At 36.3% G+C, this 14043-nt stretch overlaps 1 protein-coding gene across 2 annotated transcripts in view; it reads left to right on the top strand.

Moving 5' to 3' along the window:
* ICA1 (islet cell autoantigen 1) overlaps nt 1-14043 on the top strand; it is a 75394-nt gene that overhangs the window by 23521 nt on the left and 37830 nt on the right. For both annotated transcript variants that reach the window (XM_061996870.1, XM_061996871.1), the window contains exon 6: nt 1879-2077. In XM_061996870.1, the coding sequence (XP_061852854.1) occupies nt 1879-2077 (199 nt within the window). The remainder of the gene's footprint in view (nt 1-1878; nt 2078-14043) is intronic.

Raw genomic sequence — 14043 nt, forward strand, 5'->3', positions numbered from 1 at the left:
CTCCTGCTTCTCACACTGCTGAGAAATGCTACAGCAGGCTCATTGTGGAGTTACCGGTGCCCTGAGAGGGCTGGGAAATGCGTAGGGCAATGCCTTTTTCTGGGCCACAGAGTCTTACACCTCAAGTAGATGGAGGGGAAAGAAGAAACCTGAATGCCATTTTCTGCTTTAACCATACACCATGCAGTCTGCCAGGAGAAGATCCTAGATTGCCACTGAGATCATGTAGCTTGGGTAGGAGCAAATCAATAAAAGGTAATCCAGAGGGACACACATACAAACAATCACATGTTGCTACCCAGAGCTCTTGATGTATCATTGACCCTGTGTTTCCTCAAAGATTTAAACAGTAACAGTACCCGGTGGCATTATGAGCATTAAGATGCTTTTTTTAACAGTATTGGAACTATGAAAGTTTGAAATTCACCATCATTTGCAAGGGAAAATTCTGTTCCATGACATTTCACAGGATTTTTTGGGGTTCTTAACTATAATACTGGTGATACTTTCCAGCTTTAGCTTAACAATGCAGCTGTGTGGCTCAAAATAAAATGTCACATAAAGAGTATTGAGAATTCCATGTGTTAATTCATATCCAGGCTATAGTTTGGTCATTAGCACATCCAGTAACAGCCACGAGTGGGATGTTTAAAACACATGTAAGGCACCTTTAAGCAAAAGCATTTATGATTTGAGCAAAAGCATTGACAATTTGCTTCTTTATAAAGCTTTAACTGTTTATAGAAATCCCTGACGTGTCTACATAAACTGAATTTTCATTTGAATGGTTGGAGTACGTTTGTAGCATGAGAAAAAATGGGGGTCGGGGACAGGGGGAGGCAAGGAAGCCAAGAAGCTCACATTTTATTATATCTCTTAATGCATTAAGATTTAAGACATCTTTTTAAATAAACTCATAAAAATAAAACCAATTCTTCATCTTCTTTTTTGCTGTCCTCAAGCTCACATTGACGTTGGGACTGTGCTTATTTACATTGCATGCCAATATCTAGCTCAGTAGATCAAGATGACACAGTTTGCTGGTTACTGGAGCTGAAACTGGAAATTCTCTTATGCCTATGAAGTCACTAAGTAACTCATTAAACTAAATCCATACTGGTGTAGAACTGATTGAACCTGTTCCAGTGAGGTGACTGCTGTCAACCATGAGGAAAGCAGAAGCAGTAGGAGGAAGCAAAGCAAAAGTTGGAGTAATCTTGTCTAGTTCTGAGATGTCATTAGGTTCATTAGTGATGGCATAAAGAAGACAACAGTGTCCCCTGTTGCCTTTCCAAAATGTATTACTGGAAGAAACTTTTAAGAAAATGCTTAAATCTTTCCAAAAGATAAACGTCCTTCAAAGGTGCCTTAAAAAAAAAAAAATTGTGGATGTGATCAGGTAACTTGACAGGTGACTTCTTTATTTAGATGTACATTTGAAGATTAAAAACCTAATGGAAGTGAGGCTTAACATGACAATCCTGATACATCTGTGGTATGTATCCCATAATAAATTATCTCAGGTACATTTTTAAAGCTGTTAAATACAGCTTTCAAAGAGGAATGTTAATAGCAGACATAGAAGCAGCTTGGCTAACTAAAAAACTTACACACATTAGAAAAAGTCTTTTTCCAGTTGCATTTGTAAGTGAATGGTCACTACCTGAAGGTTGCAAACAGATTATTCATGCAAAATTACCCCATTCATGTGTACCCCTAACGAAGCTGTAGAACCATCTGAACATACACGAGCATTTGAGTGGACTATTTTGACTGTATATGTTTTTTTGATAGCTAGTATGGTGTCAGTAATTGTATTAATCCAACTTATTTAACATGTTCCTCTCCTTCCTTTCTTTCCTTCATGCCTTCCCCCAGACTAGCATTGCGTGCTCCTTTGAGTAGATTATATCAAGAAGTGGAGACTTTCAGATACAGGGCGATCTCAGACACATGGCTGACAGTAAACCGAATGGAACAGTATCGGACTGAGTACAGAGGAGCTCTACTCTGGATGAAAGATGTGTCTCAGGAGCTGGATCCAGATCTTTATAAGCAGATGGAAAAGTTCAGGAAGGTATGAAGTTTCCTATAGTTTCCTAGAAGGGGATGCCTGCTGAATGACAGTGAGGCATGGTTTTGATTCTTCCAAGGAAGGCATAATTCAGCAGCAGTGAGGATGCCATTTAACATAACTAATCTTTTCCATGTGACAGAAGTCAAATTAATCCTATCTGGCATACAGTATCCTTCACAGAGTGGGCTATAAAGGGAGATACAGTAGTAAGAAACAGCGTTTTTCATTAGTCTATTCAACTTCAGCTTAAATCTTCATAATTTAAATAATATCTCTTTTCAAAGAAGGTTATCTAATTTTAAATACTTAGATGTGATGCCTGAATGACTAATGGAAGAAGATATATCTCCTGTCAGCTGGGGAAGGGAAAATTGATTTTTGCAACTAAAGAGTGCAGAATAACAAAGATGCTATAGTATCTACTGCTAGATTCTTGGGTGCAGTTAAAGACCCAACATTTTAAAAATTGACATTTTCTGGATTTTAAGGAGTTGCAAATTCAGAATTTGATCTTACATTCTTTGTGCAGTTCAGCATGATTCTTGGGCAACTGCTAAGCAATAAAAGCACTAAGAATGTACTCTCTATAAAGTGTCACTCAAATTTGCTGAAGTCTTCCACTCCTAAAGGACTTCCAGAAATCACAAGCCCTACCTAGGTGGTAGTCACACCTTGTAGCAAACTGCAGTTTTGCTACAAGGTGTGAGTATAAAATTTATTTGGACTGATCCTGTCCCAGTCAGTTTGGGAATGCTCACGAGAACTTCACATTTGCTAGTGAGGTTCTAGAGCCTATTTGTTAAAAGGCTATAGTTCACAGTTTGCTGTTTGTACATCTGGACTGTTAAGAGGAGATAGGATCCTAGGTGTAACATGGTGGCTTGTGCTTTGAGTAAAGGCAGTAAAAAAATTTACAGAAATTGGGTCATACTTGAATGCAGAGACCTAGTAATAGAAATGGTATTAAGACGTACATGCATATGTGCATGGGACTTGGAGCCAGGTAATGTTCAAAAGAGGAAACACTAGACAATGGCTTAAGTAGTCTGTGACTGAAAATGTTTGGAGACGAAAGATATTTAATATAAGGTTTTAAAGCTTGAATAGGAATTAGGAATAAACCTTCCTAACAGGAAAGGACTGGCATGCATCTAGGCTACAGTATTTTTTGTAAACGGAAGTGGTGACAATAGCAATTAAGGAAGGAGTGGAACGAATGAAATCCCAGCTAGTCATCTAATCTTTATTTAATGCTTCAGTACAGGATATTCCTGTAAGTCTTGTGGCACCAGACATGTATTTTATTATGCCTTGTGGGAAATGTTTATAATGGCAAGTTCTTGCAGGTAAAATAATTGGTATGGTCTTGGCCTCAGCCAGTTGCGTATGTATAATGTTTGATTTATTAGAAAAACACTTTAAAAATGGAATTTTAGAATTAATAAAGCAGTACTGGTAATGATCATACAAAATTGATTTATAGCTTTGTTGCAAAACAAATGCTATGGAAGTCACAGATTATATAAATTGCAAAGTAATTAAAATAATGTATGCTTTGTACAGCGAGCTGCTATAGTTAAAAAGTTAGATGTGAAATTTCAGCCATTGTGGGTTGCTGTACTTCAAGGTCAGCAAAAATAAGATTTGATTTATTCTTTGTAAAGCCCTCACAAAATTTGGTAGTAAAAATGTGGAAATAGTAAGTATTTTGAAGTATTTCTAGGTTTGAAATGAGTTCTACTCTGATGCAGAAAAACAGAGAATGTAGACTCTAAAATTCTGTAGTGTTACCTCAAATAGTTTAAAAAAACCTCAGCAACTTTGAGAAGGTCTTTTCAACCTTTCTTTCCTCCAGTTGTCTGTCAACCGAAAACCTTTCAGGTTGCATTATAACGCAGAGGACGAAAAGTTCTGTATTTTGTAGCCAACAAAGTAAAGAAATGCCCTAGGTATCCAGTTCCCTAGGTATCCCAGCTGTGCAACAGGCATATCAAACTAGTCTTTGAAGATTTTAACACTTGCAGAAAGTAAACATTTTATTTTTTCATTCTGGAAAATAAAATAATTACAAAAATAAAATCCTTAAGCATAATGTACTTTAAGAGCTGTTGCTGAACAAGACACAGCAGTTTAGTTTGGTGCTTTACAAACGTAGATGGCAAACAAAATTAATGATGGATAGTGACTACAGTCCTAAATAATTAAAGGAGTTATTGTCTTTTTGTTCTGTTCTTGCTTGCAGATCTTAATTGTGCCATAGTGTGGCAGTGTAATGCTGGGGTTTGGGGGCTTGTTTTGGATCTGTAGCAACAATTGAAGGAATCGTGATAGTTTTGTGTTGACAAAGATATCATAATTACTGATGTAAGGTTTTGGTTTTGTAAAATATACTATCACCAGAGGTAAATGCTTGGTCTGAAGTTCTGTATCTAGGGATGCAACAGCAAGTAGTGAAGCTGATCCTGGCAGAACACTCGAAAGAATTTTTTCTTAAGGCTTCTAATTGTAAAAATCTTAAGTATTGCTTTAGTAAACATCTTTTTTATTTCAAGTAAACAGTGCTGGTTTAGTGATCTATTACATTGGCAGTATTTATATCACTAGGTTATAGGACCGTTTTTCAAGTATATAGCCTTTTATAATGTAATCATAAATGTATCATTATGTATACAGCTATGGTGCTTGTTTTTGGAGACAAAAGCTAAATCAATCCAGATGGAGTTTTTACACTTGCCCCTAGAATGGCTCAGACTAAAAGATCAATAGTTGAGTCAGTGTTTTCAGAGCTGATAAAATCTCAGTTAAAATATTGGCATTTTTGTAGGTCTCTTTCAAAACAATGAGGTACTTGAAAGAGTTTTCTAATGCTGTTCTCAAGGCATCAGTCTAAATATGCAAGACACAGCAATACTACCTTTTTCAAGTGCCCTGGAACACTGCAGAACAGCTTTTTTACACTGCTGTTTGAAGATATCCATATTATTGTAGCTACTTGAGTCAGACCAAGGAAACAGGTGAAGTACTTACTTTTCCCTGCAGAGTTCTATAAATGCTGTGTAACTTCATTCTTTTTTGGTTTGTGGTCGGTTTGTTTTTTTCTGTTAACAGCTTTTATGGACACTCCAGGGCTGTTCTAGATATAGAGGTCTTCCATCCCAGGTTCAGCATTTGAAGTGCTGCTTGAAAGAATCTAAACAGCATCTTGGCAATGCTTTGATACTTAATTTGAATGAGTTAATACCCCTTTACTAGATTCTCCACTGCTGATCAGGTTTTTAAGGTTCTTAAACCCAGACTTTTATCTATCTGACTGTAGCATGAGCTCTGCTATGATGTAAAAATACAGACCAAATTGTTGAAGTGCAGATAATCACTCAATGTCATTCCTTCCTTTGTGAAAAAGTTAAATTTTGCAGGCATTTCCTGAGAAGGAACGTGCCTATATTGCAGAGTGATAGGCTATGATACCAGGAAACAGCCTCCCATGTGTAGCCTACAGGAACACAGAAGAGACTGTCCTGTTCCATTTTACTTAACTAACTGTATAAGCATCTCAGATGCTTACACAGTGCAATACAGACTTTCTTGTCAAACTCAGACATCACAAAGCCGCTTATAACAAGTAAAATATGATAGCTGAAAAAAAATATCATGATAACCTTTTGTCTAACTGTAAGAAAAATTCCATCTGTGACGTGGCAGGTTATATACCATATTGCACTGATAGAGCAAATTAATCCTTTCTATATTTGTTTTTCACTTCCATCATTCTTCTACTCCTCTGCTTACCCCTTCATTCTGATTCTTGAACCAAAGCTGGAGTATCTTTGTAAATACCCAGCGGCCATGCTGAGGTCCCTGAGACAGGCTGCACTGCATCAGTGTGCTCAAAACTGGGTACCTGGTGGACTGTTTCTGCCTGTAGTCTGTGTCTCTGTTTTGCCAAAACTGCTTTCCTAGACGCTCTTCTTTTGTGTGAACCAAATGAAGCTCAGATGGGACAAAGAATAGACTGAAGCTGTTTAAGGGTAATGCATGCAAGAATGCATGGGCTGGTTCCAGCAGAACTTTGTAAATGCTATGAGACTGATCTGCAAGCTATATGTTGCAAGTCCTGTATCTATGTCTGTGGTACTGAATATGATACTGTCTATGATATCTGAATTTGTAAAACTGTATGTATTAGGTAGGATACTGTCTGGAAAAAAGAGTTAGGTTTTGATCAAAATATTTGCAATGGGATCTGTGATGGGAATCAGTAGCATGCTTTGTCTTGGTAACTTCTGGAAGATTAAAAGGCTTTACCTCACAGTGCAGAGCCCCGAACTACTTCAGTGATGTTAAGAAAGTGGAATAGATCTCACCACAAAAAAAAAGGATTTTCAGGTTATTCCCCAAAAGATCATAAATGATTACAGGGCCTTTAATGCCTAGCTGTTACTTTGCACGCAGCTGTTGAGAAACTTCTAAGTTTGCAGCTGAGTCATTGGCACACTGCTTATCTGAAGTTCTTCCTAGTTATAGCACTCTATATACTTGAAACAAAATTAATGCATTTAAATGGCATTTGAAAGATAAATCTGCCAAGAGAAAAAAAAGCAGTGAGAAACAGGAAAGTTCAACAAGAACTCATAATGACATAACAATAGCTTAAACTGTTGTTTTTATAAATGTACTAATGTAGGGTGTGGCTGATCTATCAAAATTCTCTGTTTAAGAAACAAAAGAGCTTGTGTGGACAGCTGCAGAGTAATTAAATTTCTAAATAAATCAATTTATTAAATAGTGAGAAGGGAAATGCTGAAGTGTACATTCGTTGTAAAGAACTCAGCATGTATGGATAAGATCCATCAGAAGCAGCCTTACAGGGCAGGCTCAGGACCTACGTCTGTGTTCCCCCACTGTCCCCTTGCCTACTAGCACTGCCTAGTACGTGTGCACTTTGGCCTGTGTGTGGATGAACAGGCTGTACCATGTTACAGCATCATCTGCTATTCACCTGTCCATTAACATCAGCGCAAACAGCCTTACAGACCCAAAGGCACTGTGGAAATGTGCTGGAGGGGTTTTTTTTTAATTATTATTATTATTTATTCTCTGTTATCTTTGAAAACTCTTGGAAAGATGAGAAAATGCAAAAGTAAAAAATAAAATAAAAATAATAAATAAAATTAAAAAAGGTAAAAGTAAAAAAAAAATAGGGAAGGAGAAAAACAAATATGGTGCTTATCTTTGAAATAAGAACGGACTTGGCAGTTGCCTTCCGTGTAAATTTAATTTGAGTTCCTGGTAAAATAATTAAAAGGAAAGAAAAGGAAATCTGTTAGCATTTAGAGGTTAACAAATTTAAGAGTAAGTAAATAACCCAGGTTTATAAATAACATTAGAGATTTTATTTTCTTTTGGATTTTTATTCAAATTTTTTAATTAATAAGAAAAAAATGGCAAATCTGGATTGTTGCAGTTCCTTATGAGTGATTACTGGAAAAATTGATTTCACTTGTGCTAGAAAAATAAGAGCTCTCAGAGCTAAAAATTGAGAATATTGGCTGAGGGGTACTAAACAAAGTTATAGAGGATCATAGAATATAAAGATGGAAAATATCTTAAAGATCAACTAAACTCTTTTCCTAACAGGAAAAAATTGTGCATTTGTAATATGTTTCCCAAGTGTTTTTCTGCATCTAATAAATACAATTCAGTTGGAAATTTTGTGGCTATTGATGATTTTTCTAGTTAAATGATTAAAAAATCAACCAAAAGAAATCGTGGTAATTATCATTACATCTGCAGACAATATTGAGCTGGAAAGTCTTTTGATTTTGCAAGCAGAAAAGTGTACCAGAGTCTTAAAGAAAAATGTCTTTGGCTGTTACAGTCACACTGGTGTAATCTGTAGACTCTCAGCTACCATAGTTACAAAGAGCAGCGTAAGTGATTGATGGTTAGAGCCAGCTATGGTAGTCACTGTTTACCATCTTGGCTTTCCAGAATTCTTTTTTTAAAAAAATATAGACAGCAGCTGACTCTTTCTTTTTAGCTGATACTGCCATATTAAATTCCAAGGTTAACTTCATCTGGAAAACTTACAGTGCATTTGCCTTTAGGTGACAAAAATGTAGGCCTTTGCATGTAAGAAACCAGATGATGCCTCTTGTGCTCTGGAAAAGTCAGAAAGATCTGAGTAGTTTCAGTAGACCACACATTAGCTAAGAGATGTGTGACACTACAGTGTTGAAAAAAAATACTGGCTTTCATAATACCTATTAGGTACATGAGATAGTAAAATCTATTATTTCAGTAGTCCATCTTTATCACTCTTGATTCAAAATCTTCTTTGATAAATAAAAGCCTGACTCAATCTGTTTGCTGATTTGTATTGCTGTTGCTCATTAGATGAATAGGTGAGGTTCCAGGAGATCCAGTAATACTTACTGCAAGATAGCTGCATACTCTAAAATTAGTAAGATGATGTCACACTACACTCTGAGATCTACATCTTACTGTAGCAATGTGATGGCAGAGATATAGAGGTAATAGCATGCTCTTACATTATGATGATAAGCAACATCTACAGATACCATTTGTTGTGATGTGTGTGTGCCATCAAGAGCATATTTGGTTTCATTCTGGTAGGGAACAGCAGTAAGAATATTATTTTAAAGTGATTTTTTAACATGAAAGTATATAGTGTTGAAAATGATACATTTAATTATTTACTTAGCAATTATGGTAGTGAAAAACAAAAGACACAGAAATATAATATGCTGCTTATACAAAATTGTAATTTTTGCTGTGTCATTATTGTCTGTCCATGTAAAAACAGATAGGGTTTCAGTGCAGTTCTCTGTGTACTTTCTACTATAACCTTTTTTCCCAGGTTTTTCAATGTCAAATTCAGAAACATTAAGGGGAGATACCCAAACATTCCAAGGCACTTTATATATAAAATGCTCAGGCATTTTAAGGCAGTTGTGAAAGACACTCCTATTTTGAAAATGTGAGCTAAAGTAAAAATGTTCTTCACAGTGTAAGCATTTTGTAGTCTTCTAACCTTAAATTACCATTTCAAGTACCATTTTTAAGAGTCAGTGTAGACAACAGATAAAATCAATGATTTTCTGAAGCCATTTAATGCATATTAAATATCACTAATAATTGTAACTGTGTTAAAAGCAAAGTAACAATATGTGATAAAGATGCCATTTTAAAAGCATAAGAGTATGCTACTAAAAATAGAAACAGGCTTCTTAGAAGAGATTACATCATCTTAAGTGGTATTGCTTGTAGAATATAGTTGCTTCCAGAGACTGAGGCTTGCGCTTGAGAGGCGATTTGTCATCTGTTCAGTTATTTTTAAGAAAGAAGAGTCTGAGGTAAGACTCCACAAAATGGCTGTAAAATATATTAAAATGAAGTGCTAGTCCACTGATACAATATAATTTTAACAACCTTGTTTCATGTAACCTAGCTGAAATTTAATAAAGGTTTAATTGCACATTTCAGACTTTAAAGACTTCCAAGGAAAGGCAGACAGACACATCCTAAAAATTTCTGTTCACATAAGTAGCAGATGTAGTATTGTTTCAACAGAGTACAGAATATATGGATTTTAAAAAGTCAATTATTTAAATCAATAGTAATGTTAAGTCCAACTTCAATGTAGAAATTATTGGTCTCAATATGAAAAAAGGTGCTCTCAAACATGATGTGGCAAAAATTAAGCTCCAAGAATGTTCTCATGTCTAATAATTAAAGAAATGTGTAAGTATTAAATGTAATATTGAAAATTTATTTTTAAAAGAAAGGAACAGCTGAACATTGTTTTTGCCTAATTATTCTGATGTGGTTTGGTCTTAAAGTCAGAAAAAAAAGGTGATTGCCTAGACAATTTCTGTTGCTCACATGAAAACTCTTAACTCTGCAAACTGGTCTGTGTGGGCAAAGCCCCTAACCCATGTGGATCATTCTGAATTCACATAACCTAAATGAAGTGTAAAAATGTAAACAGAATAGGTTGTGAAAGGAGAAATGAGTTTTGAAAAATTCCTTCAGCCTTAATAATCTGAAAAGACTAGGAGGGTAGCTAAAGAAATATTTTTAAAAAATAAATGGATTACAGATGTGACCAAAATGAGAGAATTCTGCAGGAGAGAAAAATAAACAGGAAGGGGAATACAGCTGTTGGGAAAAACATTGTTTACACAAGAGAACCAAGTTTTTCTATGGTCACCACTGCCCAGGAATTCTTCTTATACTTCCCTAAAATGCCTGGGCACCTACATAATGTAGTCCATCTGCTTCTTAAGGCCTTTGCTGTTGTTATATGCTACATAAGCTCTGAATGAGTACAAAGATGCTGTGTTTTTTCTCTTTCACGTAACAAAACCAGATTGAAGATAGGATTTAAAAAAAAAAGCCACCAAACCAAAGGTACTGTTCTAACCAGAAAAATGGCTAATATGCCATTTCATCTCTGTTGCGGGGATAGTCTGCCTGAATCTTGGTTAGATTTTAGATGTTATTTCTTTTATAATAATAAAGTCTGAAGAGACTACAGAAAGATTTGTGTAGGGGTGTTCTTTTATAAGTAAAATCTTTCTGAATTTGTGTCTGGACAAAATACAGTGTAATTGTTTTGAGGGAAACTAGGCATACTTACTCATGTATGAAATACCAGCCAGGAATAGCAGTAACAACACATGGGATAATGTACAATAGACATTGTGTTACAAATTAGTCATGATTATTAGTGGGTGCCATTTCATATTCTGTGCTGAAAAAGGTTAAATAGATAACAAAATGCAAAAACTCAACTTACAGGACTTCTACTCTTGCATTAGCACTGTAAACAGTGTGGCTTTGCACTCAGTGACAGCATCTGGGGAGTAAATATTAAAGGCAATTCGGTTGTCATGGTGATCTTCTTAAAGGTATCTTACTCAGAGTGTTGGTGTCACATCCAGCTAGGATTTGCAGCAGATTTGTCAATGGCATTCCCTAGCACTTTGTACATCTGCCCATCCCACCACCCTTTGCAAAGGCCAAGAGGATCTTGCAGGCCTGCTTACTGCGTTACGGTGCTTTCACTGGAGAAAATGTTGCTGCACCTGAAGTTCAGCTTTTCACATCCCTTTCCCTAATTTCAGTTTAGTCACTCTCCCCATCTGCATACTGAGAAGTATGACCCAGTCAAGTAACAGTCTTGCTGAGGCCCTTAAGAATTTAATTTGAATGCAAAGAAATGAAAAATAGAAATTATATTTTCTAACCATGAGGACACTGCATTTTAAAGGAGTCAAGAAGACCTCTAGAATATCTTCACTAAATGAGATAAAAGGAACTGTGTAATTACTAAATGAGTAAAATCATGGACATAGTATAGAGATTAGTTTTATGCTATTTTGCAACTTTCTTTATGTCATTCCTTACCTTTCAGTCATCAAAGGTAGTAATTAGCTGTGTCTATTTCCTGCAGAGGCTCTCTACCTGCTCCCACTTTGCCAGCACCCCTCCCTACACCATGTGTGCCAACCATCTTTTGCTTTCAGATTATCTAATATGATTAACACAATTGAGTTATGATAAACTCAGCACTTTAAAATCCTAAGTCCAGATTACTTCTTGTTTAGATTACTTCTTGTATATGGTCATTCAGACCTGAAAGCTTATTTCTTTGCTTTTGCCATTTGTTTTGGTCAGCCTCTTTCTTGCTACAAATCTTCACAGTCATTTTGGGCAACTCATGGGCTGTGACTCTCTGTTTCCAGATTACATGTGCAAAGAACTGTTGTGTTTTATCAACTCCCTCCTAGTCATCTAGGGAGACATTCTAAGTTAACAGGACCAAATTCTTCCCTAAAGAGGATGTGTGCTCATGCATGAAAGTGTGCACCCGTTTGCACTTTAGAATAGTGTATGTCCAAGCATCCTGTTGTGGTAATTACAACTGCAGACTGACATGTGCATGCTTACTGCTAGAACTATATTTGGGGCTCATAATGTAGAAGTCTATCCCCAAACTGCAAAGTAATGCTATTGAGATGGATGTCATTCTGTATGCAGTTTAAGAGTTTCCTGGTCACATGAGCAAAAAAAATCATTGTTAATTATTTTCTTTGTGTGTCCTTACTTGAAGGTCTCTATTAGTGTCAGAACATTTTTTTTCCTTTCAGCCTAATAAAACACACATCCTGGCTTTGACTAATACTGAAACCTGTTACCTACAGAAGGTTGAGGTGTTTATCTAGGCTTCTTAAAGTGAAAAAAAAAGCAGATCTTCTAGCAAGGCTAGAAGCTACATATTTATTGCCTTCCTTTCATTTAAATTGGCATTTAATCATTGTTCCCTTTTTAAAATAATTCATGTATTGATCCTAGCTGTAAAAAATGAATAAAATTACTGGGAAAAAACCCTTTCCATCTTAATAGTTTGAGGAACATGTTATGTTCTGTGCTGTCTGATAATCAGAGAGTAGCCAAAAGGTGTAAACTCTGAGTAAAGCTGCTCCTGTATATGGTTTATTCCTGTAACGACTCAACGCAAATAATTTGGGAGGAGAAGCTGTGTGCACTCTGTCTCTTGGCTGTCACATATCTGACTGCATGCAAACTCTCTCCTTTGGTACAGTTGGAAGTTAAACAGATTACCCATAAGTAGTTTGTCTTAGTGCTGGAGAAAAATAGAGGTCTCACACAGACAGCAGTGGTTTCAGTTGGGATGTAACTGCTGACTGCAGCCCTCTATTTCCCCTCATGCTCACCTTTGGAGCAAGATCTACAGCTCTTTGGGTCAAAGCTGCTGACATCAGGCCCTACCCTGCGTAAAGTGTGGACATGTTCATTTGGAGGTAGTTTGTTTCTGCGCATGCAAAAGATCGGAAAGTTGGTAGGTAACATGTAGGGAGTGTGGGACTACATATTTGAAGAGTAGGGAAACATTTTTGGAAAGGAAAAGCCAGGATACCCATAGCCCTTTTTCTAGGGAAAGTTTATGGCTATTCAGAGATGCTGCTTTTCTGAAGTATGGTCTAAGTGAAGCTGAACTGATCTGTGTAAACACTCACTGCATTTTGAGAGTAGCATCTATCGATTTAACTTAAACATGTATTTTCCTCAGCTTAAATTCAAGTAAACAACCCTTAATTTGAAGTAAGTCTTATGTAAATGCACACCGTCTGTTTAATTCAAAATAATTTTTAAAACAGTTTAGTTAAACAGCAGAAGAGTAAGATACTTTTTCTATTTCTAGGCTGTGGACTTGGAGGCTCTTGAATCCTTTAAGATGCGGTGATTTAGTAATGTTTTTCCACTTTGCCCAGTTTTTATGTTGTGCTGTGATATTAGTTTCAGTAATGACTTAGAGTGTGGTTCTGAAAAATGGAAGACTTGCTGCTTTCAGCTTCTTAAATTTAACAAACTCTTTTCATTTTTACAGTAAACAGTGGTTGGAGTTATACAAGCTATCCACATGTTATGTTTGAAAGTTGGTTCCATCCTATATCTGATGGAATTGTTTTTAAAAGCTGACATATTTTCTGTGTATATTCCATTTTATGTTTTGTTGCTATGAACTCATTGCTGGTTGAGGATTTGGATTCCTGTTCTGGAACTACACTATGCTGTTCAGTTTGTGAAAGCTGTTGTGAGGCTTAAAGCTAAAGATTTTGTTGTTGTCTGGTTTTGGCTGGATGACTTTGCTGGATTGTGCTGAGAAATGTGACTTTGATCAGGGCTGTGTCCAGCTGCTGGGTAAGTGGAAAGGATCCTGCAGAAGCTGCACTCTCGTCAAATGATGTGCAGTGTCTGCTTGTGCAAGGCCATGATAGAGGGGCAGAAAGCAGGAAGGAGGAGGAAAGTATCTCCTTGATTCCTGATAATTCCATAGGAAAAAACTTCAGAGATTTTCTGTTGCTGTTGGACTGTACCTTTCAACTTTTTTTTTTTTCCCTGTGAAGGGACTAAAC

Source organism: Colius striatus, chromosome 5 (assembly GCF_028858725.1).
Source record: "Colius striatus isolate bColStr4 chromosome 5, bColStr4.1.hap1, whole genome shotgun sequence".
NCBI lineage: Eukaryota > Metazoa > Chordata > Aves > Coliiformes > Coliidae > Colius > Colius striatus.